Raw genomic sequence first — 27,329 nt, 5'->3', positions numbered from 1 at the left:
TGATGCAGGAGGCCTCCGTGGCTGGTGGTTGTCATCGGAGATTGTGCCTTGGCTGGACAGCAGGGTCATCGGGGTGACCCAATGCTGCAGCGGCAGAGCAGGGACTGAAATGGCTTGTCGACGGCAAGGAGGGATCAACAAGGCTGGAGCTTTGTCGCTGCCTCGTAGTCAAAAAGGATTGCGGTAAGTCCGGTCGGTGTTGGTGTGGCGGACGACGAGAAGCAACGGTGGACAACAATCGGGTCACAGAATAGGAGAGGACGGCGCCGAGGGATGGGCTCGGTCGGAGTCGTCGGAGGGGACCCGGTCGAATGAGAGTCATGGCCGACCTTCCTCTCCCATTTCTCTCTTTTGCTCTCGTGTGTGTTTTTGTGGCTGTGAATTCTCATTATGAAGCCCCTTTCCAAATTGTGTATCACAAGAGTACCCGCATGAAAATTAAGCAGATTCCTAAAGTATGATATGATCACCCAAATATTTCTCATAACCTATCCAAAGCTTAACATCTCCCTGCGTATTATATGCAAAATTTCGGCCACATTTATGATTAATGGGCTTGGTTGAATTTTCATCACCGCAGGCTTATTTAAGCTCAGAAAAATGCATTTAAGTCAATCTCCGCTGGCCCGAGCAATTGATGAATCTATCTATTAATGCAAAATGCCCCTAAACTACATGCAAATCAATGAAAATAATTTTTGCTAAGGGTTGGGGTCGATCCCTAACTTTCTATGCAATAAACGAGTAACTAAATCGTCAAAATTTAGGTGTTAATAAAACATTTTTAAGGAAAAGAAAGACAATTAGGTAGGTTTTCATGAGCTTGGATAGTGATGCACTAAAAATTAAGTATCTCAAGCTTGAGTTGGAAGAGCTTAGTTATAGCTAGAATGTTATAGCATCTTATTTGAACTCTTTGTTATGCTACTTTGTTTTCATGTGAGATCTCCATTTGCATTATGTATGTAATTTTAACGTGGAATTTATTTATGCTTATACTTGTCAGAAGGGACAAGCTCATAATAGTAGGGATGAGCATGGTCCAGGTTGGTTTGATTCTCTCAGGAACCGGGGACCGGACCTAAGATCCTTAGAACTAGTCTAGTCTGGTTTTCGGGCTTATCTCCACTCCAAGAGCTAGAGCTTCCAGCTTTTGCACGTAGTAATTCAATTACGCAATGGAATTTTTACTCAGTTGATAGTTGTAATTACTTAAGGATTGGTCTTTCCGGGTTTTGCAGTTTTAGTTCCTCACTTGTGTTAGTCTAATATATAGTTCAGCATTTTTTTTTGGTTAATCAATAGTTTCATAACTACCAGGTATAGGGAAGGCCAGAATCCTCGCAGGCTTAAAACCACCTTTAGTTTACAGCCCAATACCAGCCCAGTACCACATTAGACTGTTGATTGCATGCTTTAAAGCTTTAAAGAGATAGTCTTTTCAGAGAAATTGCCCTCTCCTTCTTTGGAGGTCTGGATGTGATTTAAAAAATTAAGAAAAATGAAAGTTGGTCAGTCCGGATGGGCTGTCCATCGGTCCGGTTCCTCCCTAGAACCGGGAATTGGTCCACCCAAACATCGATTCCACCTTGAGGAACCACCGACCTCCAGAATCGGACCAAATCCCGTGGGTCTGGTTCGTTTCGGTTCGGTTGGTCCATCTTGCTCACCCCTACATAATACTTATATCTTGTATAATGCCATTTGAAGACATGATGCGCAATTTTCCCATCCTCCTCCAAAATCATTAATTGATAGTTTATGCACATCCACATTTATCTATGTTGCATATCTAATACTCCGTCTAAATACAAAACTAAGGATCATGTTTTTGTAGAAATTAGTTTTTTTTTTTTTTTATTGAGTTGGTTTTTCTTACCAAATTATTTCGTTTGGTTAATCTAAGATGGAAGAAGAACTAGTCGAATAAAGAAGTGCTAATAAAACAATGAATTGATTTGTTGAAGAGAGAATGGCAATGAACTCTAATTTCCTTCTTCCATTCTATAAGAAACACAGCAGTAAAGCTCAATAATGTACGCCTCAGATTCACAAAAAATGAAACAATAGCTGATTCCACACATCAGGCACACCCGGCAGACACCAGTGGATGCAGTCAGAGTAACTCGCGGGGTTTGCCAGTTGCTCGGGCTTCAGCGTCTCCCAGAACTTCCGATAGATAGACGGATGCCCGTCTTTTCGGTACTCTGAGAGCTGAGTGATGTTGACCACGGAGACTCTCGGACCCAACTTGCCGAGAACTTGGTCCACCATGCGCATCGTGGGCAGGTCAGAACCGGTTCCCCAGTGGCCCTCCACATCAATAGGAGCCCGCTCGCTATAGCAGTTCCCTTCGCTCCCAGGCTTCCATTCTTGGCTCCTGAATTAAGAGTAGATAGAAACATCAGATAAAAGGTCATGGAACAGATGACAGACTGACAAAGATCGAACAGGCATTCCTAATACTTGGCATCAGGCAAAGTAAACATGCCTCTGTTATCATGTTAGGTGTAAACTGATGCAAACATTATTGTCATTTTCCTAGGAAGTATTCCTGCGCTTCGATCCATTCTATGACACGTGATGTTTCACTTTAAAAGAAAACATTCATAGAGCTGATAAAACTAAGTCAAATACCGAGCACAATAGTAGTACTTTGGAAAGATTCACTAATATCTTCAGGAAGACAACTGCAATAGTTACTATCATTTGCTGATGTTTTCTGCACATCAGCGAACAAAGGAAAAGCGAAGTGCTTGTGCAATTTCTGAAGTCTGTTTCACTATGTCCGAAAGAGTTTATATTCATGCTTTGATTAGCCGATATAGCACATCAGGTCAATGGCTAGCATCAGAAAAGATCGCTACACACCAGAGATGTGTTGGAGACATGGTAACGAAAAGGACTTTCTTGCGAGGATCGAGCTTAGTGGTCACCCAGTCTGCCCATGTCTCCATTGCCAACTCCATCGCACCCAAACCATCTAATTCTTCACAATCGCCATTTCTGTCATCACTCCATCTGCAAAAATTATCACGCGTCATATTTTGCCAAGATACAATCAGACTCCTACTTCTAACTCTCCATGACAAGAAGCCCCACCAATGCTGTACTTACAGTAGCTTAACAGGACCTTGTCTCCACCACAAATATGTGTTGAAGACCAAAATGTCAGCATGCTCCAACTGTGCCGCATGCTTCAGGATTGAATCCGGCCGTATTATTCGCTCGTCCAATCTATGGTTCACCGGATCATCGGAGTTAGATTCAACAAGGAGAGGGGCCCAGAGAAATTCGACAGTGGCATTATATTCCTGCAAGCAAACCGGCACAAGAGAACTTATCTTAGGAACTTAAAAAAATTGCCTGCTCCTATAGACAATGTTTAAGATAAACTTTTTCCATGCACTTTCAAAAATCAAAAGTGAGCAATAAAATGCCTCTCAGGGACCATGGACTGCAATGCCAGAATACAAGCTTTACCTCTGATGTAAAGATTGTAAGAGGTGCATTAGGCGTTATAGATCTTTTGTCCTTGGAAGTTGCCGAATGCAGCAAACAGAGCATCGATATCCATTGCCCTCGATTCAATGAATCTCCAACAAACATTAGTCTTTTTCCTCTCAACTTGTCCCACATTTCCGTAACGCTCCATCTATCAAACAAAACAACCGCAAAACATAGTCAAACAAAAGGGGAACCTGTCCAGTTATCACTGCAACTACATACCAAACAAGGCATCTATTAGCCTATTGTGATGTTATGGACACAAAATTTAGGTGATACCTAGAGGGTATCATTTCCTTGTAAACACTTCACAAAATTGGATCTCCACAAAAGGGCATTTGCTGATTTACAGTTCAGAGACAGATCAACCAAGCTGTCTCCAAACTTACCCAAATTTTCTTACCAAATCTACTCGTTCATGAGATGTCAGACTATCACATCAAAGTTGGAGCTTCTTGTTCTAGCCAAGCTCAAGCACGCAATCAAAACAAGCACAACAGACTGAATCCTTAAAAGGAATTACCTCTTTATATTGCAATGATGAGGTTGCCATCTCCAATACTGGTAGTCCAAATCAGACCTCCCATGCTTGTGGCAAGCCAGCTGGTCCGACATGTACGGGCATTCCGACTCGCTGTACATCGGGAACGACATGTTGTCGAACACCCATCTCCCCGAAAACACATTGCACCTCTCCAAATCAACCCTTCGTTGACGGGACACCAGTGCAGCCTCATCCCACCTGATCTTCCTCCCACTGTACTCTCTCGTCGAGTTGCATCTGCTAAATCTATCCAAGACCCCTAACCCACAAAAAGATTCAAACTTTAAAAGCGTAACATCAATTCAAAGAAGTGCCCCCACTGCCAATTACCAAAAACAGAGAAAAAGAACACTAAAACCACAAATCTTTTCGCAAGTCCAAGTGAAGAGATGAAGTGTAGTGTACCAGGAGCTTTGCTCCTACGAGCTGATTGATTCGGCCTCACGTAAGTGATCTTAGGTTGCTTCTGGGGGACTTGATCCGGGTCTCGGTAGATTTGTCGGATGCTGCTTTCGTGGTACAGAATCGTACAAACGATGAAGCCGAGGGAGACGAGCGCGACCAGGGGGAAAGGGCTCTTCTTTCTACTCCATCGATGCATCGTCGGTGTGCGGCAGATTCCAAAGAATCAAGAAGAGCTCCCCGATTCCGGAGCTCTATATGGAATATGTAGGTCAACAGAGGCTACTAGAGAGAGCAACGACTGAACTAGACGGGAGACGATAACAACTCGCATTAGATTCCATTTTGAGCGCAGAAAGGCAAGAACAAGCATTTTTAGCTATTTACAACGTTGTGTGGTCCAGTCAACGGTCGGTGTGACGAACGTGTACGGGTGTCGCTGCGAAATTGATGAGGCAGATGCAACCTGCACTGCATTCCGTACCACATATGACTTGCATCTCGATCATTTGTTAACTGGAAATCACCTTTCTTTCTGGGTAAACGACAAAAATAATTGCTAAACTTTAATCAAATATGCAACGTGATTTTGAATTTTTAAATTTTTTTAATATAATTCTTAAACTTTAATCCAATATTTACTATCGTCTCGAACTTTTAAATTTTTTTCAATGTAGTCCTTATAATTTTGGCACATGTTTAATTTAGTCTCTAGACTGTTTAAAAATATTCATTGTTATTCCTGCATTTGAATTAATAAAAAGACAATATTGAATATTTCATAGAATTCGTGGACTAAATTGAATATGTACTAAAAGTTAAGGAACCAAATTGAACAAATTACAAGTTCATGGATGACATTGTACATTGGGCTAAAATTCGAAGATCACATTTAATATATTTAAATTGAGTCAAAGTTCATGGATCATTAGTGTTATTATTATTTTTCTTTTTCTTTTTTTGTCTTTACATGTGAGTGCATATTTGATTAAAGTGGGTTCCTCTCACTGCTAGTTGTTTTTCCATTGGTGCTTTTGTGAGGAAACGTGCAAGAACAAGGTTGATTATTTGATTGGATGGTGATTATTGGGATGCTCCAATCAAGGCATTTCTATCAAGGGCAAGTTTCTATGAAACAAGAAGTTGGATTTCTTGTCTTGAGGTCTATAAGGAGGAAAACTTATGAACAATCAGCCTGTTCTCACAGTTCAAAAAAAAAAAAAAACATCCATCCCTAGCCCGAATAGAACACAGAGTTATTGAATAACAAAACCGCTTCTAAACTTTCCATTTCCGTGTAACGAGTTTGAATTTTAAAATTGAGAGAACACCAAATGTTGTATCGTCAAGTATGATGATACTTCGACCAAAAAAAAAAAAAAGTATGATGATACGAATTCAAGTACAACAAAAGTAATTGCCGTAGGGCGACTCCCGACTTGGAAGATTAACGGCTGCAGGGGAACGAGAAAGGCTACCATAACTAAATAGTTTATCGAAGGGAAATGAGAAGCTTGCAATGGATGTCATACAATAAAACTAACGATGATTGGCTTGTCCACCTCTAATTTTTCTCAAAGAAACCACTAAACTTATTTAACCGGCTTCCGTGAGAAAGTTTAGAATGGACGCTCTCACTTGGCGGGATAACCTCAAATCCCGCCACGTTAGATTTTATAAATACGAAGAAAGAGAAAACACCATAATGAAATAAATAATTCTATAACAAATTAAATACTATAACATAGATAATCACAAGGAAAACTAACGGGTTATGTACTCTTAACGGTCAAAGCAAACCCTCGCTTGACATACTCTTCTTGGCCTTCTATATCCCGAAACGTGCCATTTGATGAAAGCCCGAGAAAATGAATTATCACTAACTTGAAAAAATAAAAAAATAGTTGATATCAAGATACATTTACTAAATTCCAAAGATTTTTAAAATTTTTGTTTTGCAAAATAAAATATTTTCTTCTTAAAAATATTTTCACTAGCTCCAATGAGATCAGTAGCCCCATTTTACTTTTGCACAATAAAAAACTTAGACAGCGAGCAAAACTATATTTTTTAAAATTCACGGATCTGTCTGAGTTTGTAAGAATTGATTGAGGAAGATTCTTTATTTTAGGTTCCAAATTCACGTTTATTTTTAGAGAAGTTTGCATTTGCTTGACGTTTATTTACCAGAATTCGAAGGCCTGATCTCAAACTAGGGATAGAGGATACTATAACACAATTTTATTCTAATTCCATTTGGTTTTAAAAAAGGTTTAATATCACGGAAAACCTCAAACCGATACACTTGTGACAATTGATGCATGTATCGCCTTGGATTTTTTACCATCGATTTGTTATAGGTGTATCGGTTTGAAAATTTTCGTAATATTAACCCAATTTAACGGATGGTAAATTTGTCACGGTTATACCAGTTTGGGATTTTTCATGGTAAAAAAAAATTAGTTTAGGGTAAATTGGTCATAGGTATACCAATTTAGGGTTTTTGGTGGTCAAAAATTAGTTTGGGATAAATTTCTCATAATTATACCGGTTTGGGGTTTTTCATGGTCAAAAAAATAGTTTATGGTAAATTTGTTACGGGTGTACTAGTTTGTGATTTTTCATGGTATTTAACCCTTTAAAAAACTATAGACGAGGCGCTACTCATTATCTAACTGTGAATTAAAGAATTTTGATGATGCATTTCATATGAATAAGATTTTTCCTAGTAATGTCATGGATATAATCGGGATGGCTTTATAATTTTGCTTACCATATCTATCTCCAAAAGATTGAATAAGTGTAAACATAGTTATAATTTTGTTTACCATATCATGGCAATTGCCACCTCATAACCACCCTTCATTTTCCAATTTCACATTTTTAGCAATAGCGGGAATAATAACTATTTTGTTCCTAGGAGTTATTTCCGGCCAAAAACAGAGTTTTCTATTTTTACCCCTTGGATGAGTTTATGAGTAGAGAAACATGTTTGATAATAACACAAAATTTCTATTTCATGAGTAGAAACTTGTTTGATAACAACATAAAATTTTTACGGTTACAATAGATACTAGAGTTGATACTAGAGGCGGAACTACAGTTGCAATGATTTGTGGACAGCGGACGGCAACTAGCGGACCAGTGGACAAGCGGCCGTTGACCGGTGGATAGCGGCCGGGGACCTATGGTGAGAAGAGCTTTTATTTATGTTTATGTTCCACAAATAGATAAGTGGTAACTCATTTCTGAGCTAAAAAATGATACCAGAAATAGAAACCAGGAAAGTGATTTTCCGGATCAATTTAAACTTATGCCAGGGCCTCGGTGATGGCGAATGATCCTTGCCGATCACAGGCAAGGACCGGCAACCATTGCCTAGACTTGGAGGAGGGCGTGGGTCGCCGACCATGACTGCCAACGGGAAGCAGGCGGTTCGAGACGCCCCTAAATAGCCACACCAGCGTATGCTCCAACAGGAAGATTCTCTCCATCATGGATCCGACGAAGAATGTGTCCACGATTTTATAGATTCTCCACCAAGACTACAACTGGGATTGGTTTAGCAACGCCAAGTGCTCTGCCGCAGTTGCCTTCAAGTGGATGCTAAATCAAACTTCCGATGCAAGCGGATCGATGAAACTTTTACCATGATTTGGGTCATGTTTCACTGAACATAGAATGCACGAAAAAGACGGAAATGGTATATTTTGGTATTACAAAATCAAAGAGCACCTTGGAGTTCCTTTTCACCAGAGCACCGTGAAGCCATTTCCAGCCCTAGGCGACGTAGGCCTTCACTTGAGGTCGGCGAGAGTCGACAGTCATTGCTGAGACCCTGGCGACCCCCATTGGCCTGTCGGACGATGGTCCCTTTGCCGTCCCCCATTTGAGGGCTTGCAAACCTAGCTTGTGACTCTTATCTAATTTAAAAGAACTTTTATCTTTTTAATTTTTCTTATCTAATTTAATTAATATTTGGGGTGAAGAACTAGGGTTTAGACCAAAATAATTTCGTTTTAGTTCTATACTTTATACTTTGGTTAAAATAAATGCTACATAAGAGAGAAAAACTAACAAAAATGTCATGTCGTCACTTTCCTTTAGCTAGATTAACGAAATCAACTCAAGGACTTGATTGCATCATTCATTAAATTTTATGGCTTAATTGCACTTTTTGGAGTTTAAGAACACAATTGTACTTCCGCGATAAGCTATAGAATTTTTTTTTTTTATAACCGAGGTGTTGGACCAACTTGTGCGCACCTCGACTATTCCTTGGGAGAGACTAGCACAAGAACCCACCGCCTCGACTATTTCTTGGGAGAGACTAGCACAACAACCCACCGCCATGGACCCCCGCTTAAATCACGGGTGTTTAGCTGGAGAATCAAACTTGGGACCAGTGCGCCTAACCACACAATCCCAAGTGCCTCCTAACAAACTGAGCCACCCATGGGTAGGTTACAAGCTATAGAAATTTCAGTGCACTTATCCCTAAAATTTTTAAGACTCATTGGATGACCATAAAGGCAAATCTGCTGTTATTCAAATTAATTTAATTATTATTTTTTTCCTTTTTAACTTGATAATGTGTATGCAATCCCATCGGTCCGAGGTTGCATTTCTTGGAAATGAACCGAGGTCTCACTTTAGACTTATATGTAGCATCGTATAAACGTCTCTATAGACAAATAATCTCATAAGCATCAATTGTTGACTCTAGAGTTATGCCATTGTTTTCAGAGGGCATCATGGTGATAGAAGGAAGGAAAGTAAGAAACTAGACATCTATCACGTTGTATTGTCTAACTAGAATACATAAAATCATAAAAAAAAAAAATCAACATTTTTTTATTGTGGTAGGTCTAGTTTTTAATATAGCAGGACATCACCCAAAGGTATTATTTTATCAAATTAATATAAATTGTGGATGCACCCCAGCTAGATAAGACTTAGAGCTACAATCAAGTTTCACACCAATAATGAGTTGAAAATTCCCTCGATATTGACGGACACCTTGCCATGATCAAGCCAGTGCCAGAATCTCTCCTAGGAGAGAGAGTTTTTCTGATTTGGTTTTAAGGAGCCTTAATGAATTTCTATTATAATTGAATGATATAACGAGAGATAGGATGTGCTAATTATAGTGAAGTCATCTGTTGAATGTAGTCCTGTTTTAAGGGTGAATCGGGATAAAATCTCGTGTCTCGATTTCTCTTTCTTGCTTTTACATTTTACTTCGTTCTGGTTGTACGTCGAATCCTAATAGCAACCATAAGAATACATTGTGCCTATTTTCATATTGTCGCTGTCATTGGACTGGATGCTACACTACACTTGTGAAAGATGCTACACCGTGTGTGAATGTACCCAACAGTCATTGTAGCCATCTACTTTAAAGAAAGAACAAATCACGGCTTCTCTCAGTTTCTTTGGAAATTTGAGGTATTGATCTGAACAGGTCAATCATGAAAATTAATGACCATTCTCTTGTTCAGCTTATAATATAATCCAAGTCTTTGTTGACTGACTCTTAACTTCCTCAGATAACGTGCCATGTGGATTATTACGTAAGCTAGACTTATTCTTCTATCAAGTTGCCGCGGTAGCGTATAGAAAAGGTCATCGTCTCGCATCGAACGGCTTCTCGCTAATTAGTGACGTGTCCCTGTAATCTTTTTTGGGCTGATGACTTTTTCAACAGATTTAAGGAATCCCCAATTTCACCTAAGGAGGGTTGCTGTTAAGGATGTTGATATTCAACTGAGGAGTTGACTTTCTTGGCCATTCTTATAGCCAAATGCCACAAGCAAAACGCGATCATGAAGCCCGAGTTTCAGAGCTTGAGGAGTGAAAATGGAGAGGAGGCTTTACAAAGCAGCAGCGGAAGGAGATGTGGCTTCTTTGCTCGATTTGCTCAAAGAGGATCCACTGATTCTGGATAGGTGTACCGCGTGGTCTTACGATGAGACTCCATTGCATGTAGCGGCGATGCTCGGACATGAGAAATTCGTTGACGAGATTCTGGATCGGAAACCCGAGCTTGCAGGAGAGCTGGACTCTCGGAAATTATCCCCGCTGCACCTCGCGACAGCGAAAGGTTATCTTGGAGTAGTGAAGAAACTGCTGAGGATGAATGTGGATATGTGCTACGCTCGTGACAAATATGGTAGGAACCCTCTTCACGTTGCAGTGGTTAAAGACCGAGTCAATGTTCTAAAGGAACTGGTTCGAGAGAGTCCCCATGCCGCAAGTCATAAGATGGAGCATGGAGAGACTATACTTCATCTATGTGTGAAGCATAGTAATTTGGAAGCTCTGAAGCTTCTGGTGGAGACTGTTGGAGATCATGAGTTTGTTAATTCGAAGAACGACGACGGCGACACGATATTGCACCTAGCTGCTGCAGATAAGCACACTGAGGTAAGTAGAAATGCACAACTCCCATTTTATCTCGGGTTGACCTTCTCATACAGTCCCTTGATGCATCCGATCGTTGATCTGTGCAGACAATAAATTTCTTGATGTCTTGCACACCAGTGGAAGCGAACTCTCTCAACCGGAACGGTCTGGCGGCACATGACCTTTTAGAACAGAGTGGAATCGAGCCCATGACGACGATGGCCTTACCTTCAAAGGCAAACGATCAGAGAATCGCATCCCCGGTGCAGCAAAAAGGTTCGAAGAAGAATGTCAAGAAACAGTATGATTGGCTCGAAAGGAAAAAGAATGCGCTGATGGTTGTCGCGTCTTTAACCGCGACAATGGCATTCCAAGTTGGTGTCAACCCTCCGGGTGGTTTCTGGCAAGACACTAACCAAGGCGACGCTTCGACAAAACCGCACCATGCAGGATTTTCCATCCTGGCCGACAATTACCCTGTAGCATACTCGCGATTCCTGGCCATTAACACATTAGGCTTTCTCGCGTCCCTCAGCATCATCCTGTTACTCGTGAGCGGCCTCCCTTTGAGGCGTAGGTTCTTCATGTGGATCCTGATGGTGATCATGTGGATCGCCATCACATCCATTGCGTTCATCTACGGTCTCTCGATAACAGTCTTAACGCCCTCTCCTGAAAGGAACGCGATCTACGAGATAATAGGGTTCGGAATCTTCGCGTGGGCTGGCTTGATGGTTCTGCTCCTCGTTGGGCACACGATACGCCTGGTACTGATGGCTGCTCGCAACGTCAAGAAAATAGTCACTCGAAGTTCTTCTGCCTCGCTGGTCATGCACCAAGACAGCGTCTGATGAGGATGCTAGGCCATATCAGTGTATGCAACAGCGCTCATGTTTTCAGTGTAGCAATGGTTCAATACGTATTTTAGATAAGTACGTACCCTGTCTAGATTAATTGCTGGGCTGGCTTGCTTGCTTGCTATGCTATTTACGTCAAAAACAAGTTTGGGTATTTCAATGTGCTTTTTGAAGTTTCAGAATTGGAATTACACCTTCACTACAAGTTTTAAAACTTCTTATACACATGGATGACTATATATATAATAGTCTGTTTTGGGCCACAGAAAATAAATAATAATTATTTAGTGCTCAGATGCTAATTCAGTCTTATAATTTCTGATTTTCTCAATTCTGTTCTAATCATTTGCGGGAAATTCTAATTTCATACTGTTGCTTTGGAAATAGTTCAATCTCCTATGCAACACAGGCATTCACATGAAACCTACTTTCCCATCAATCAATGGATATTAATTAGGAAATCCAATGAAAACTCCTTCTCTGACAAAAATTTAGTCGTTAAGAAGCACTGTGTAAACTGATTGGGCAAATTAACCACCGAGTGCCTTCGAAAAATTATTGAAACTCACATCAATTAAGACTTGGAGCACCTAATTATATTTAGAATTTTCGACTCTATGATATTCAAAATTATTTTCAAAGTATTCCCTTGTTGGTCTATGCCATGGTGCTCATGCAATCAGTAATCAAATACTTAGTCGCTCCGGTTATTTCCCAAAAAATGATAATTGTTTTCAGTGATTGGTTGAAGCTTGCACATGGGTAGTCAAGGGACCCAACACGGGCATTGACCTTTAAAGCCTAGATCCCCGACTCTTGGGAAAGAGCACAGGTAATGGTATTGGATCCACAGAAATCGGGCCCGAGAACTAGGTGCACGTGCCCGATTACTTGTCGCCCCCACCTCGGTCTATAAAGGTTAGGCGCAAGTCCCCAAAGTCCAGGCGTGGTCAATTGAGGCAATGCCTGGGACTCTAGTACCAGTGCTCGCGCCCGGATCCATTGAGGCTGGGCCACAAACCTAGTGCCCTGGACTTGATCCCCATTGCATGGACCCTAGTCCATCAAAGTTGGGCCTAGGACCTTGGCACTAATGCCTAAATCCATCTACGCTAGGCCTCAGTCCCTGAAGCCTGGGCCCATCGGAGCTCTAGCGTCCTGGGCTCGACCTTGATATTACCGGACCTGACATCCTAGATGCAAGCATCGATGTCCCAGGCAAGGCATCGATGATGGACTTAGGCGCAACAGCCAGGCTCTCGAGTATGGCCTAGATGGGCCCAAGCCAAAGCCCTCGGTTCGAGGGCCCCACCTCGATGGACCCAGGCCCAGGCATCGGACACTCGGCCACGCTACCAAGTGCCCAGGAAAGAGCGTTAGGTTCCCATTCCCAAGCCACTCTAATCGAAGAGCCAATACCTAATCATATTTTGGATAACAATTTTTGATTGTTTTAAAAATGAAAGTTATTTTCCTGAATTTAAGCTTTTGTGGGAAAACATTTTTCGTTGATTACGAAAACATTTTATGCTGACTCATTTTCTTAAACTATTCAAATGACGGAAAATGAGGAAAATGTTTTCCATGACACACACACACAAAAAAAAAAAAAAACACAAGTGTTCGCATTGATCCCCTTTATTTAAAGAGCTTCAACTCTTTAGGAAACATCGGGATCAATCCATTTTCAATCGAGTTCGTAAGTATGAAAGAGTTAAAGAGGCTATGGAAATACCATTTATGCCCGTGTGTATTGAGGGGAAAGAAGACTTTAAACAAATGTTTAAATTCGTATAAGCATATTGCCAAGGCTTAACTATGGAGTAAATTTCTTTTCTTTTCTTTTTCCTTTGATACAGACATTAAATTTTTCCGATCACATTAGTATGATATTCGATGAACCTCACGCCACATTCTTTAAAAAATTAAAATTAAAATTTTATTTTTCTAAAAGAAGTTTTAGATTTTTAATTTTTATTATCTAATTTAATTAATTTTTTTGGTAAAAAATTAGGATCTGAACAAAATGATGTCCTTTTAGTTGTATACTTTATGCTTTAGTTAGAATAAACGCCACATAGAAAAGAGAGAATAATTCAAAATGCCATGTCGACATTTTCCTTAAGCCAAATTAACGGGAGGATGTAATTGCACCAATTTAACAAACTTTAGGGCTTGACTACACTCTATTAAAATTCAAGGACTCAATCGCACTTTCGCATCAAGCTGTAAAATTTCCAGTGTACATATCTGTAAAATTTTGTAAGACTCCTTGGATGACCAAAAAGGCAAGTCTCTTGCTATTCGGATTAATTTTTATATCGGGTGTATGCAACCCGACAAGCCCGAGGTTGCGTTTCTTGGAAATGAACCATGGTCCGACCTTTTAGAGATATATGTAGCGCCCTATGAACTTCTCTATACATAAATAACCTCATAAGCAGCAATTGCTGAGTCTAGCGTTTTGCAATTGTTTTCAGAGGATATCAAGGTGATAGAAGGAAGGAAAATACGAAACTAGACATCTACATATTGGATCGTCCTAGGTAACTAGAATACATAAACTCACTTCCTCAGATAACATGTGCCATGTTAATTACTACATATTGTAATCTTAAATCAAGTTAAGAACATCGACTCGCGCTGAACGGCTTCTCACTAATCAAGGTGATGACCTTTTCAATGAATTTAAAGAATCTCCAGTGTCACCTAAGGAGGGTGGCTGTTAAGGATGTTGATGTTCAACTAAGGAGTTGACTTTCTTGGCCATTCTTGTCGGCAAATGATACGAGCAAAACGGAAAATGTGAAGCCCGGATTCGTTTCACAGCTTGCGGAGCGAAAATCGAGAGGAGGCTTTACAAAGCAGTGGCTGAAGGGGATGTGGCTTCTTTGCTCGATTTGCTCAAAGACGGTCCACTGATTCTTGATAGATGTATTGTGTGTGTTGAGAATAGGGCGGAAAATGAGCCTGTCTATAGTCTGTTCTAGAATTCTATCTAAAGCAACAGAATATTACAATATCAAATAAAAGCAATTACAGTCAAGGAATATTATGACACCTAACAATATCTCTAACACACCCCCTCAAACCCAAGGTGACATAAAAGAGATCAACTAGAGTTTGCAAAACAGCTCTTGAAAACGTCCAGGTGAATTGCCTTAGCGAAGACATCCGCCCTTCTAATCAATCATTGAAGTGGGAACAAGATGAATAGTACCAGAAAGAACGTTAGGCCGTATGAAATGACAATCTATTTCAATATGCTTGGTACGCTAATAGAAAACATCATTATGTGCTATTTGGATAGCACTCTGGTTATTGCAATAAATGACCGCTCCACCATGATGATGGGCTCTCATGTCTTCTAACAACCACAAAATTTAACGTTGCTTTCTGTTGTCAAAGTGGTTTGGTTACTAATAGGTCTTCCTCAATCAGCATAGCACATACGCATATCAATTGGTCGTCGAAGATGAATTGAATTTGTTTGCAACTATAAGAGCACGATATTCTGCTTTTGTATTAGACAGACTAACGGTGAGTCATTTCTAGCTCCGCCAGGAAATAATGAAGTTTCCTAAGAAGAAGCAATAGCATGTAGCGGAGCGGCGATTAAGAGGGTCATCGGCCTAGTCTGCATCTGCATAAGCCGTTAACTCTAAGATTGAGTTAGCAAAAAAGTAAAAACCGCGAAATAAGGTACTGTTGACGTAATGAAGAATAATTTATTTATTTATTTTTTGCGGTAGGTCTAATTTTTAAGATAGCGGGATATCATCCAAAGTTATTGTTTTATCGAACTAATATAAATTGTGTGCGCACCCGAGTTAGACATAGACTCAGCGTTTCACACCAATAATGAGTTGAAAATTCCCTCGATAATGACGGGCAGCTTGAAATGGTCAAGCCAGCGCGAGAATCTTTCTCACGGGAGAGATTTTTCTGGTTTGGTTTCCGGGAGCCTTGAAGAAATTTGAGAATGATATTGACAGTTTATCTCTGTATTATACTTCAAGCATGACGTGGCCTTCTTGTGTCTGCAAGTTTTGCTTGTGTTGTGAATAGTCATTCATATTGTCATCATTTTCACTGCATCGCTCATCTTACTTCTTCTATTGCTATTAATCTGAACAGGTCAATCATGAAAATTAATGACCAATCTCCGGTTCAGCTGACAATATAATCCAAGTCTTTGTCGACTCTTAACTTCCTCAGGTAACACGATTCACATAAGCTAGTCATATGCTTCTATCAAGTTGCTGCGGTAGCAGATAGAAAACATCATCGACTCGCATCGAACGGCTTCTCGCTAAATAGTGACGTGTCCCTGTAATTTTTTTTTGGGCAGACGACCTTTTCAACAGATTTAAAGAATCTCCAATGTCACCTAAGGAGGGTTGCTGTTAAGGATGTTGATGTTCGACTAAGGAGGAGTTGACTTTCTTTGGACATTCTTATAGCCAAATGCTACAAGCAAAACGCGATCATGAAGCCTGAGTTTCAGAGTTTGAAGAGCGAAAATGGAGAGGAGGCTTTACAAAGCAGCAGCTGAAGGAGATGTGGCTTCTTTGCTTGACTTGCTCAAAGACGATCCACTGATTCTTGATAGGTGTATCGTGTGGTCTTACGATGAGACTCCATTGCATTTAGCCGCGATGCTTGGACATGAGAAATTCGTCGGCGAGATTCTGGAACGAAAACCCGAGCTTGCAGGAGAGCTGGATTCTCGGAAATTATCCCCACTGCACCTCGCGGCAGCGAAAGGCTACCTTGGAGTGGTGAAGAAACTGCTGAACGTGAATGCGGCTATGTGCTACGCTCGTGACAAATATGGTAGGAACCCTCTTCACGTTGCGGTGGTTAAAGGCCGAGTCGATGTTCTAAAGGAACTGGTTCGAGAGAGTCCCCGATGCAGCACGTCATAAGATGGAGAATGGAGAGACTATACTGCATTTATGCGTGAAGCATGGCAATTTGGAAGCTCTGAAGCTTCTGGTGGAGACTTTTGGAGATCATGAGTTCGTTAATTCGAAGAACAACGATGGCGACACTATATTGCACCTAGCCGCTGCAGATAAGCAAACTGAGGTAAGTAGAAATGCACAGCTCCCATTTTATCTCAGGTCGACCTTTTCATCAGTCCCTTGATGCATCCGATCGTTGATCTGTGCAGACAATAAATTTCTTGATGTCTTGCACACCAGCAGAAGCGAACTCTCTGAACCGGAACGGCCTGGCGGCATATGACCTTTTGGCACAAAGTGGAAAACCTGGAAGGCACGGGGACAACATAAGCTACTTTCCTGAAGCCGGAGCGAGGAATGCAAATGTTAATGCCCTCTCCAGGAGTGAAATCGAACCGATGGCGGCGAGCGCCTTACCTCCAAATGAAAATGATCAGAGTATCGCATTCCCCGCACAGCAAAAAGGTTGGAAGAAGAACGTGAAGAAACGGTATGATTGGCTCGAAAGGAAAAAGAGCACGCTGATGGTCGTCGCGTCTTTAACGGCGACAATGGCATTCCAAATTGGTGTCAACCCTCCGGGCGGTTTCTGGCCAGACACCACCCAAGGTGACGGTTTGACGAATCCACACACCGCAGGATTTTCCATCATGGCCGACAATTACCCGGTAGGATACCCGCGTTTCTTGGCCATTAACACGTTAGGCTTCCTTGCGTCCCTCAGCACCATCCTGTTACTCGTAAGCGGTCTCCCTTTGAGGCATAGGCTCTTCATGTGGATCCTGATGGTGATCATGTGGTTCGCTATCACATTCATTGCGTTCACCTACGATCTCTCGCTAACAGTCTTCACGCCCTCTAGCGAAAAGAGCGTGATCTACAAGATAGTAGGGTTCGGAATCGTCGCGTGGGTTGGGTTGAGGGTTCTGCTTCTTGCTGGGCACACGATACGCCTGATACTGATGGCGATTCACAACGTCAAGAAAATGGTCACTCGGAGAAGATCTTCTGCCTCGCTGGTCATGCACCAGGACAGTGCCTGATGAGGATGCCAGACCATATCAGTGTATGCAACCGCGCTTATGTTTTCAGAGTAGCAATAGTTCAATACCTATTCTAGATAAGAATGTACCCTATCTAGACTAACTGGGGGGCTATTTGCATCGGCATAACAAGTTTCGGTGTTTCAATGTACTTTTCGAAGTTTTAGAACTTGGTTACAACGGTAAGTTTTTGGAACCGACGATAAGGGAAAAAGTAGATGCCCCGAAGGACTTCACTGCTTGTCAATAATCTTTTTGATAGTATTGCAACAATGTGAATCTGCTGATTTTGGATCCAAAGAATTTTGGACGCGATGCTCCTCGATGCTCTTTCACGGTGTCAAACATTTAATCCTAATCACGATTTTCCCTAAACTTCTCGATTTTAATCGGTCTTAAATTTATTGCACAGATGCTAATTCAATCCTAAACTTCTCGATTGTACCAACTTAGTAGTTCAATTTCCTATGCAACAGGGGAGAAATTATCAAAAAAGTCCTAAATCTATTGCAATTGTGTCAATTTAGTGCTAAATTTTTTGGTTTGGCCAATTGAGTCCTAAACCTTTTTAATTTTTAATAATTTTTCTGTCTTTTTTTTTTTTTCTTTTTTTTTTGTTAGGGCCGGTATGAGGTCGTCGGCCACTAGACGAGAGTACCCTCGTCCAACGGCGGACAGAGGTTGCCAACGGCCTCCTCACGGCCCTAAACCAAAAAAGTAAAAAAATACAAAAATATAAAAAAAATTTTAAAAATTAAATTTAAAAATTTTAAATTATTAAAATACTACTAAAAATTTGTCATGTCAGCGTATGTCAGCATAATAGACTGAATTGACACAATTGCAAAAGGTTTATGATTTTTTGGTGATTTTCCAGAGCATTAGGTATTCACATGAAACTTGCTTTTCCGTCAATTAATGAATATTAATTAGCAGATCCAATGAAAACTACTTGGAGATCTCTAATAAAAATTTAGGCGTCGAGGAGCATTATGTCAACCGACCGAGCAAATTAACCGCGGTTTGTCGCTAAAACATCTTTCTCCGGAAAATTACTGAAACTCACACTAGTTAAGACTTGGAGAACCTAATTATTTTCAAAGTTTTCGACTCTATGATTCTCGATATTCTTATTTTGAAAATGTTCCCATGTTGTTCTATGGGGCTCATGCGATCGGTAATTAAATACTTAACGCTCCCTTTATTTTGCGAAAAATATGATATTTATAAAAAATATTTTTTTGAAAATTCATTTTCCAAAAAAATGATAATTTTATCCGGTGATTGGCTGAGACTTGAAAATGAAGCGGAAATTATTTTCCGTCATTAGTCGTGGAAGGCGACACAAGCACCGAGCTCTTATGCCCAAATCCCCGACTCCGGGCAAGAGCACGAGGCACTTGTCTTGGATCCACCACAACCGAGCCCGAGAACTCGTTGCGTGTGCTAGGCTACTTGTCGCCCTAGCCTTGGCCTACAAAGGTTGGGCCCAAATCCTCGGCTCTCGGGACTAAAATCCCGAGGCCCAAGCCTACTTTAATCAAGGCCATGCCTAGGACTCTAGTACTAGTCTTTCACTCGGGTCCATCGAGGCCGGGCCCCGAACCCAGCACCCTGGACTCAATCCCCCGTGCCGGGACCCAAGTCTATCAAGGTAGGGCTCGGGACCTTGGCACCAATGCCTTAGCGCATCGACGCCAAGCCCCTATCCCCAAAGCCCGAGCCCGACCTCAATGGACGGAGGAGCTGGGCTAAAGGGCCCGACCTCGATGTTACCAGGCCTAACTTTTTGAACATGGACATCGGTGCCTCTATAGATTTGGGAGCGGCCTAGATGGACCTCGGCCAAAGCGTTAAGGTCTAGAGTCAAGCCTTAAATTGTTTCATCCGAACTTTTAGATGTAAAATAAGGGGGTATCCCATGAGATGAATGAAAGAAAAATATTTTTTTTCAACTTATGGAATGATGGTGGGGAAGGTAGACTTCACGTCATCTTCGAATGGCTATCGCTAGGTAAAGTCGTACAATAGCGTCCTACGCCCGAGATGAATCATCAGAGCTTTAGCTCCTGTGTCTTCGACCTGTACTTCGCACAATGCCTTTGAACCGATTTGTCGGCGATGTACCCCCGGTAAGCTAGAGAAAAGATTGAATCAAGCTATTTAAGATGTTAAATTAGTGCCACCCTAAGATCGGTAAGGATGATGGTTGGTCCTAACCTTTTGTTGCCAACATATGTTTCTCCTTGCTTTCTTACCATGTTAATTCACCTTTTAGGAGGAAAAGAAAAGAAAAAACACAGAAAGACGGACCTGACAGTGTGATACCTCGTAAAATATTTTAGAAATTTTGCCTATGTCACGAACAAAAAAATAAAATTAAAATTATGAAAATGCCTTAAATGAGCTTGTTGCTCCAAGACGACTTGATAAATCTAATTCGTGAATAATGTTTTCAATATTGTCAAAAAAGATTGTTAAGGGCGGCTTAAATAGGTTGCCCCCAAGATAACATATTCTGTTGTTTTAGACAAATTGAAGCTGAGTGCACAATTATTCACAATAAGGTTTTGATGCAGCCAGGACAAAGAGTCGGATGGCTTATGGTTAGGATAAGTTAAGAAGTTCCGGAATTTGCTGTGTGCGTCTTTTACCGGGGACAACACCGGATATAAAATAGTGGGTATGGACAAATCCTATGCAATATAATGTTTGGTAATCCTAGGTTAAGATTGAATAAGAATAAGTTAGTTTATTAAACCACTTACAAGGAGAACTGGTAACTGATAAGTAGGATAAAATCGAAAATACCCTTTATTTTTTTACTAATTTCAGCTCCCGTAATAATTCCTACAAAAGCGAAGGAGAAACCTAGATCTGCCGTGAAGTCATCGTCGTCGACAATAAGCTTCATTTCGTGATCACCCACCAAAATCATGGTCGCATCTCTTGACGACCACTAACTGTGTATATATATATATGCACGCTTTAGGCGTGAATGGAAATAGTTAAAATTTTAGCTTAATAAAAATAAAAAAAATAGCATGTAAATTTTTTATCCATTTCTTTGAAAATAATCTCAAATTGTCACGAAAAGAAAGATGAGAGACTTTGCGAAATGCTCCACAACTATTTTTGACATTAAGCAAGATGCATATTTCGGATGTTGATAAGGCAATGGTTTCAAATGATGTTCCTTGTGCCCGCTCTCTCTCAGATCGCATCAAGACCGGCCGATCGTACGACTTGTCGATAAGATTTTTTCAACCCCAGTTTTGGTGATCTCGGTCATTCACTTACACCCCGCTTAAGAATACAGGTCGATCTTCCATAGAACCTTAACAATTAGGGTCACGTCAACGAGAACCGCAAAAGTTCTATCCGAGGCACAACTGCTTCGCCTCGTCCGGGTTCAAGATTCGTGAGACGGGGTGAGACTCGTCATCGCAGCCTTGCCGGCATCGTCAAACGATCCGATGAGAGGTTCGCCGACGACAAGACCCCGAACTCGCGACCTCGTGGAAGAGGAGAGGGACGTCCCATGCACGGACGAGGAAGTACCCGTGATGACTGCTGTTTTCTTTCATCTTTTTTTTTTTGTCCTTAAAGGAGGGTGGCGTGAAGGCATTCAAGAAGGGACAGAAAAAGCACACGAGGGTATCTCATCATTCAAAGCCAAAAGCCAAAACAAAAACGAAAGCCCCCCCTTCTTCTCCTCGTCAACTTGTCTGCAACTTGTCTGCAACTTGCGCAATCTCCCCTCGTATTCATATTCAATATTCAATTCAAACTCACTTACTCCCACCTTCCTTCCTTCCTTCCTTCCTTCCACCTCCGTCCTTCACCACACATTTATAATATTTATTTATATATGTAGAGAGAGAGAGAGAGAGAGAGAGGCAGAAGAAAACAAGATGCAACTTGCAAGATATACCCTCACTTTAAAACACCCACTTGCAAAGGTTGATTGATTACTCACCCAAAAGAGACCCAACCCAAGCAAGTTGCTGCCCCCTTTGCTCTGAGGCTCAGTTAGCTGTTGGATTCCCATCACCTCCTTCCTCTTCTTTTTCTTTTTCTTTTTCTTTCTCCTTTTTGAATGTTTTTTTTTTCAATTAACACCCCCACATGCCAATCAATTGGGAAAAAAAAAGTGAAAGAGAAAATTATCTGGGATGATTTCCCATTGGCTGTTATCAGATTATTTCTGATCAACCCATCTGTTCATTCAATGAGAAGAAATCGCAAAAGGTTATTTTTATTGGGGGTGGTTTTGTAATATCTGCTTCCTTGCCCACAGGAAGGCAACCCGGCTTGACTTCTGCAAGTTCAGAGCATGGGATGTCCGCCTTTTCGCGTGGTCGTTTCCTCTTTCTTCTATTTTAACCCCAAGATTTTACAAGTAGTAGCAATTCAGTCCTACATTCGCTCGCTTCCTCTTCTAGTATTCCCAGTTTAAGTAAAAAAGGAAAGTACAACAATCAAAATATAAAAAGAAAGTTTCTCCCGAATGCCATTGCATGCAATTATAGAAGACAGAGAAAAAAAGTTAGAAAAATTTCCAGAAATGCAGCATGCCATTGCTGTTATTGATAAATTTGTACTAAAAATCACAGGAAAAAATGATTCAGATCAAGAACAGACAAAACCCTAAAGGACCAAAAGCGAGTAATATGAGTAATAATATAACCAGATGTGGAGTGGAGTGAAAGGTTTCTTGATCGGCGACGGGGCAACTGAGAGTCCAGAACATCGAAGAAGAATACATTTGTAATAACTAAATAATAAATAAAACGAGAGAGAGAGAGAGAGAGAGAGAGAGAGAGAGAGAGAGAGAGAGAGAGAGAGAGATAAGGAAAAGGTCAAAAAGTGCAAAAAAAATCAAGAACAGACATGGTAAAAATCCGACCGCTCACGGGGAGAAGGGTTTGTTGTTGATGTGGTTGTCGTCGTTGATGTTTCTGGACAAGTTTTGTGAGATCTGAGAGAGGGACTGGAGGTTGCAGCGGACGATGGTGTCCGCGAAGACGCAGGTCTCTTCCTTGGTGTTGCCCGGAGGGACGTCGACGACGTACGACTCGACGACGACGGTGCCCTCCCCCTCCCCGTCGCCGGAGGGGTGGATCGTGGTGACGGACCTGTAGTTGGCGAGGCGGTGGTCGCCGCCGACCACGCTGAAGCTGATGACGTGGCGCTCGTCGTCGAGGATCTCGAGGCGCTCGGTGCTGTTGGAGGCGGGAAGGCCGGAGACGACGCGGATCTCGCGGAGGGTCCCCACGTCGCCGCCGCCGGCGAGGAGGTGGCAGCTCTTGACGAAGTGCTTGTAGGCCTGGGGGTTGTCGAAGCGGCGGACGAAGGACCAGACGGTGGAGACGGGGGCGTCGATGCGCTGCACCATGGCAGAGCAGCACTGGTTGGGGCCGACGGCGTAGGTGTGGTAGAGGGCGGCCGCCTCGGGGACGGGGCACGCGAGGAGGGGCGTGCGCTTCGTGGGGTAGTCGCGGCACGTGGTAGCCGTCATGGCAGCGGCCGCGGCCGGGGCAGGGCTCGGGTTGATCCGGTGGAGGAGGACGGAGGATTGAGGGGCGTTGGAGGGCATGATTTTAGGACTTGGAGAAACCAAGATGGTTGCTTCTCCAATTTCTACTAGAGAGAGAGAGAGAGAGAGAGGCCGGCGGGTCCGCGGGGTGGTGGCGACGGCGGCGGCGGCGGCCGTGGTGGTGAGAGAGATTTGAAGGTTGGTGGGTAAAAATAAGCGTACGTTTTTTTTGTGGGCTAATTGTGAGGGTATATACATATGAAGGGGAGGGTGTGTGCGCGTGTGAGCGAGTCACTTTACAACTACCTTTAGAGGTGGCTGCGTTTGTTCTTTCTTCCAAGTGGGCGATGTTGAGAGAGAGAGAGAGAGAGAGAGAGGTGATCAAATATGAGAATGTGTTTGCGTGTGACGGTCACGTTATGTGACTGATATACGATTCGTCAAAAGCAAAACGGTGCATGATAACTATTCTATTTCAAAAATAAATTTTTGGTTAGAAATCGATTTTTTTATTTTTATTTTTGGATGAGTTTTTAAGTGAAAAATGCGTTTGATAACGACATAAAATTTCTAATTCAGGAATTAAAGTTCGTTTAACAATAGTTGAAAATTTCTACTTTTAAAAATTATTATTTATTATTTTAAAATAAAAATTATTATTTATATTTTACTTAGGCGACGGCAGTGGCGATCGGCGGTGGTCGGTAGCGACCAACGATAGTTGTGGTGACCGGGGGAGGGTAGCGATGGGCGGCAGAGGTTGGCGGTGGGCGGTGGCTGGCGGCAGGGTTGGCGGCGATTAGCGGTGGGTGGCGGCAGCAGGTCGTGGGCTCCAGTGGTTGGCGGCGGGGCGGGGGGCGACGGCGGTGACGGGCGACCGAGGACAATGGTTGGTGGCAATGAGGAGGGGGCCGACGGTGGGTGGTGGCGAGTGGTGGTCGGCGCCACTAGGTGCTCGAGAAAAAGTGAGAAGTTATTATTTTTTATTTCTGTTTTTCTAAGAAGCTAAAAATGTTTATTTCTGATCTCCCTTCCAAATTTATTTACGGAACAATTTTTTTTTTCAGAAATAGAAAAATAGAATTACGTTACCAAATGAGTTTTTATTCCAAACATGTTCCAAAAATAGGTTTAGAATAGAAAAAGAGAAGTAAAATGGTTGTCATGTATCCCCTAAGAGATTTAATTGTAAATACCATGATGGTATTCTATCGGCAAGTTCACCTACCGATGGTAATATGTTCACTAACCAAAGGGCAATATTCTTTGCTCTTCAGCTCGTAAATCCTCATCTAATCCAACATTAGAGAGCAAAGAGCAATTCATCTTCCATATATTATGTTCATGAGTTTTGCAACTCCGTTCGGATATGGTGTGTCAATAACTGTTTCACTATATCTTTCTTTGTGCAAAATCGGCCAAGTTTATTAGAAAAAAGACTTTGACCCTTTATCGCTTCTCAAGCCGATGATATCCCTTTCGATATGTTCTCGAATAACGCCCCATAAGTTGAAGCAAGCAAGTACCTCACTTTTGTGCTAAATTCAGACTTTTTTCGAGACATCATAAAAAAAATGATAACATATACCAAGAACCATCCTTAGATGAAAACTAAAAGGGTTACCACAAGTCTAAGCAAACGCAACGTATCATCCCAATGGTCCTTTGAACTAGCGTACTGAACTTCACTCAACCATAACTACCGTTGTCACCATGTTCACAATAATCTAGCTTCTCAAATCGGTGACCTACCGACAAGCCTTGCTAACTCAAAATCATCATCGTCCTTCCACTCATGTGTCCAAGCCTTATGTGCGATAACTATGTCATAGCTTGATTTGAAGCCTCCGAGAATCTTAGAAACGAGTCAACAATGTCCTTCCTTGAAAAGAGATACAATGTGCACTCCATCTTCCTTGGTGTCATAGTCTGCGCACTTCAAGAGACGCCCAAAATTCCACCTTCAGCAGAGATCTAGTATCTAACCCTATCAAGAGCTGCCTCACATCAGTCAATATCCCCACAACTCCACCTGTGTATCCTAACTGAACTCCTCTCACTCCCACTATTTTTGAAGTAGCATCGTTTCTCATAGGCACCTTACTACCTTCTCGTTAGAGAAACCACGTGATAAAAAGCATCCAATCATCATCGAATGAACTCATGATGAACGCGAATTCATCATTAACATCAATTGAAATATCAATCGCCGTAATAACAACATTACCATTGCATGTAGACTCCTTTTCCCTTATAATTCAAACAATCTCTCATATGGTATCCTACCTCATCACTGTGATAAGGTCAAAAGTTCCCAAATTGGACATCAACTTAGAACTGCTTCCAAACCCTCTATAGATAACCAAACCTTACACCAGATCATGCTCCAGGTTACCTTCCCGTAAACCTCCTTATAAGTGCACAAGAGAAGTTTTTAAAAGGATCGAGTAGAGATGCCAAAAACATAATGCATTGTCTCATATCGGGAAAGGCCTAATTGACGCTCTTCAAGTCCGTTGTGAGTTTGTTAAACTCATTTAAAGAGGCTCTAATGCCTTAAATCAGCAGAATTAAAACATCATTTTCTGCATAATCGAGCGATTCTTTAAACCCTTCGTCAGATAATGGAGCTCAAGTTTTACGCACAACGATCTGACATCATTCTCTTTAGCCACTTCTATTACCAGCTTATTCGATAAATTCAATAGATTTATACTCTTTGCCTTCACCATCAGCTCAACCTTATTGGCATCTTTCATCGATTTTGACAATTTATTTTTGTCATCCAATGCCTTTGTCAAAACTCCTGGTTGTTAACAAGGCATGCATGTTTCTGACCAACAAACAAAACAAGGCATGCATGTTCATACTCCACAAACCAGCGCTGCTCCTTCCCAATTTCAATGTTCACTACCAACACAATTGCAAATATAGTATCCGACAAGCAAATGCCCTAAATCAATTCTAGAAACCCTTAGAAACCCTAACCTTAGCTCTTATATAACTATTGTAAATTAACTGGAAAGCTGTTAAATCTTGTATTTGAATATCAAATGCGAGAGGATGAAAATACCAGATAAAGCAATAAGGAACAATAAGGACACTATAGATTTATATGATTTGGTTCGATTATCAGTACCTACTCAAAGGAGAGAGCCAACCACAAAGAAATCAGCTATGAATCTGAAGATTATTGCTGAAGTATTTCCCAGCATTTAATTACATTCATAACCAGCTTATAAGTGTTATTGCACAATCTCTCAAAGATTAATCACTTAAAAAATTCACAACAGAGAGAACCTTAACTTCCCTCTTTGATTGTTCCAAAGTGTAAGCTTTGAATTCTAAGTTTCCTATGACGAATCGCCTCCAAGTGCCCACTAAATGGCCAGAATCAAGAACTCTTTATGGGTCCCTAGTCGGGCACCCGCCTCATGCCCGGAATGGGCTGGCGGGCGGCGGCCTCGGCTTTCCGAAGTGCCTAGCCTTGAACACAAACCCCATAGACTGGTTCCAATTCAACCTTGGATTCGGCAAGAAATTGGGATACTATATCAAGAGCAGCCCCGTCTTGTTGTTAGAAAATCCAAAAGCAAATGCCGTAGGAGAGTGATCCTAGAGTGAGAAGAGTGACCCCGAAGTTCTTTTTCTTGAAAGTCGAATGTCAATTCACTACGGCTACGTTTGGTAGTCGGGAAAAAAGTCAAGATAGGATAAAATTTATCGCATCATGTGTTTGATACCTGCCCAGGATAAGATGAAGTAGGATATAAGGAGGATATAGCCTAGATAAAATTATTCCATGAGGGAGGTGGGATAGAGGTGGATATGATTTCTTCTCTTCATGTTATAAAAACTATTTTTCTGAATAACAAACTTCTTAAATTGTAAAATTAAAATAATAAGTATATTATAATTATATTTGAATTCTAATGTTAAAAAAAATCAAAATAACAAAAAAATAATATTCATTTTTTATTTATTCTATTTTTAATTTATATATTAATTTCTTTCTACTTTATAATTTGTAGTTTACATACATACATACATACACACACACCTAAT

At 41.4% G+C, this 27,329-nt stretch overlaps 3 protein-coding genes and 1 pseudogene across 3 annotated transcripts; 2 read left to right on the top strand and 2 right to left on the bottom strand.

Annotated features, from left to right (window-relative positions):
• Nucleotides 1-1,935: 1,935 nt before the first annotated feature.
• LOC115749268 (protein trichome birefringence-like 35) lies at nucleotides 1,936-4,777 on the bottom strand. The gene is made up of 6 exons (XM_030686005.2): nucleotides 4,457-4,777; nucleotides 4,031-4,310; nucleotides 3,484-3,655; nucleotides 3,118-3,314; nucleotides 2,872-3,021; nucleotides 1,936-2,380 (listed from the first exon to the last, which is right to left on the bottom strand). The coding sequence occupies exons 1-6, from the start codon at nucleotides 4,650-4,652 to the stop codon at nucleotides 2,050-2,052; spliced, it is 1,326 nt and encodes a 441-aa protein (XP_030541865.1). The 5' UTR covers nucleotides 4,653-4,777; the 3' UTR covers nucleotides 1,936-2,049.
• Nucleotides 4,778-10,252: 5,475 nt separating this feature from the next.
• LOC115749258 (ankyrin repeat-containing protein ITN1-like) lies at nucleotides 10,253-11,903 on the top strand. Its single transcript, XM_030685996.2, has 2 exons — nucleotides 10,253-10,879; nucleotides 10,966-11,903. The coding sequence occupies exons 1-2, from the start codon at nucleotides 10,313-10,315 to the stop codon at nucleotides 11,707-11,709; spliced, it is 1,311 nt and encodes a 436-aa protein (XP_030541856.1). The 5' UTR covers nucleotides 10,253-10,312; the 3' UTR covers nucleotides 11,710-11,903.
• Nucleotides 11,904-16,124: 4,221 nt separating this feature from the next.
• Nucleotides 16,125-17,787, top strand: LOC115749257 (annotated as a pseudogene).
• A 4,553-nt stretch (nucleotides 17,788-22,340) lies between these two features.
• Nucleotides 22,341-23,455, bottom strand: LOC115749269 (abscisic acid receptor PYL4). The gene is made up of 2 exons (XM_030686007.2): nucleotides 22,554-23,455; nucleotides 22,341-22,517 (listed from the first exon to the last, which is right to left on the bottom strand). Exon 1 carries the CDS (start codon nucleotides 23,322-23,324, stop codon nucleotides 22,638-22,640), a length of 687 nt encoding a protein of 228 aa, XP_030541867.1. The 5' UTR covers nucleotides 23,325-23,455; the 3' UTR covers nucleotides 22,341-22,517; nucleotides 22,554-22,637.
• Between the last annotated feature and the right edge of the window lie 3,874 nt (nucleotides 23,456-27,329).

Source organism: Rhodamnia argentea, chromosome 10 (assembly GCF_020921035.1).
Source record: "Rhodamnia argentea isolate NSW1041297 chromosome 10, ASM2092103v1, whole genome shotgun sequence".
Lineage (NCBI taxonomy): Eukaryota > Viridiplantae > Streptophyta > Magnoliopsida > Myrtales > Myrtaceae > Rhodamnia > Rhodamnia argentea.
Note: the sequence above shows the minus strand (reverse complement) of the source record. Positions and strands in the feature narration are given on the sequence as shown.

Bases quoted from the DNA above. Each gene is read 5' to 3' on its own strand.
- LOC115749268 (XM_030686005.2), bottom strand. From the start codon at position 4,652: ATGCATCGATGGAGTAGAAAGAAGAGCCCTTTCCCCCTGGTCGCGCTC. The intron at 3,022-3,117 runs GTAAGTACAGCA...TAATTTTTGCAG, and splicing joins CAAGGTCCTGTTAAGCTACT to ATGGAGTGATGACAGAAATG. The intron at 2,381-2,871 runs GTGTGTAGCGAT...CTCTTAATTCAG, and splicing joins ATGTCTCCAACACATCTCTG to GAGCCAAGAATGGAAGCCTG.
- LOC115749258 (XM_030685996.2), top strand. From the start codon at position 10,313: ATGGAGAGGAGGCTTTACAAAGCAGCAGCGGAAGGAGATGTGGCTTCT. The intron at 10,880-10,965 runs GTAAGTAGAAAT...TGATCTGTGCAG, and splicing joins CTGCAGATAAGCACACTGAG to ACAATAAATTTCTTGATGTC.
- LOC115749269 (XM_030686007.2), bottom strand. From the start codon at position 23,324: ATGCCCTCCAACGCCCCTCAATCCTCCGTCCTCCTCCACCGGATCAAC.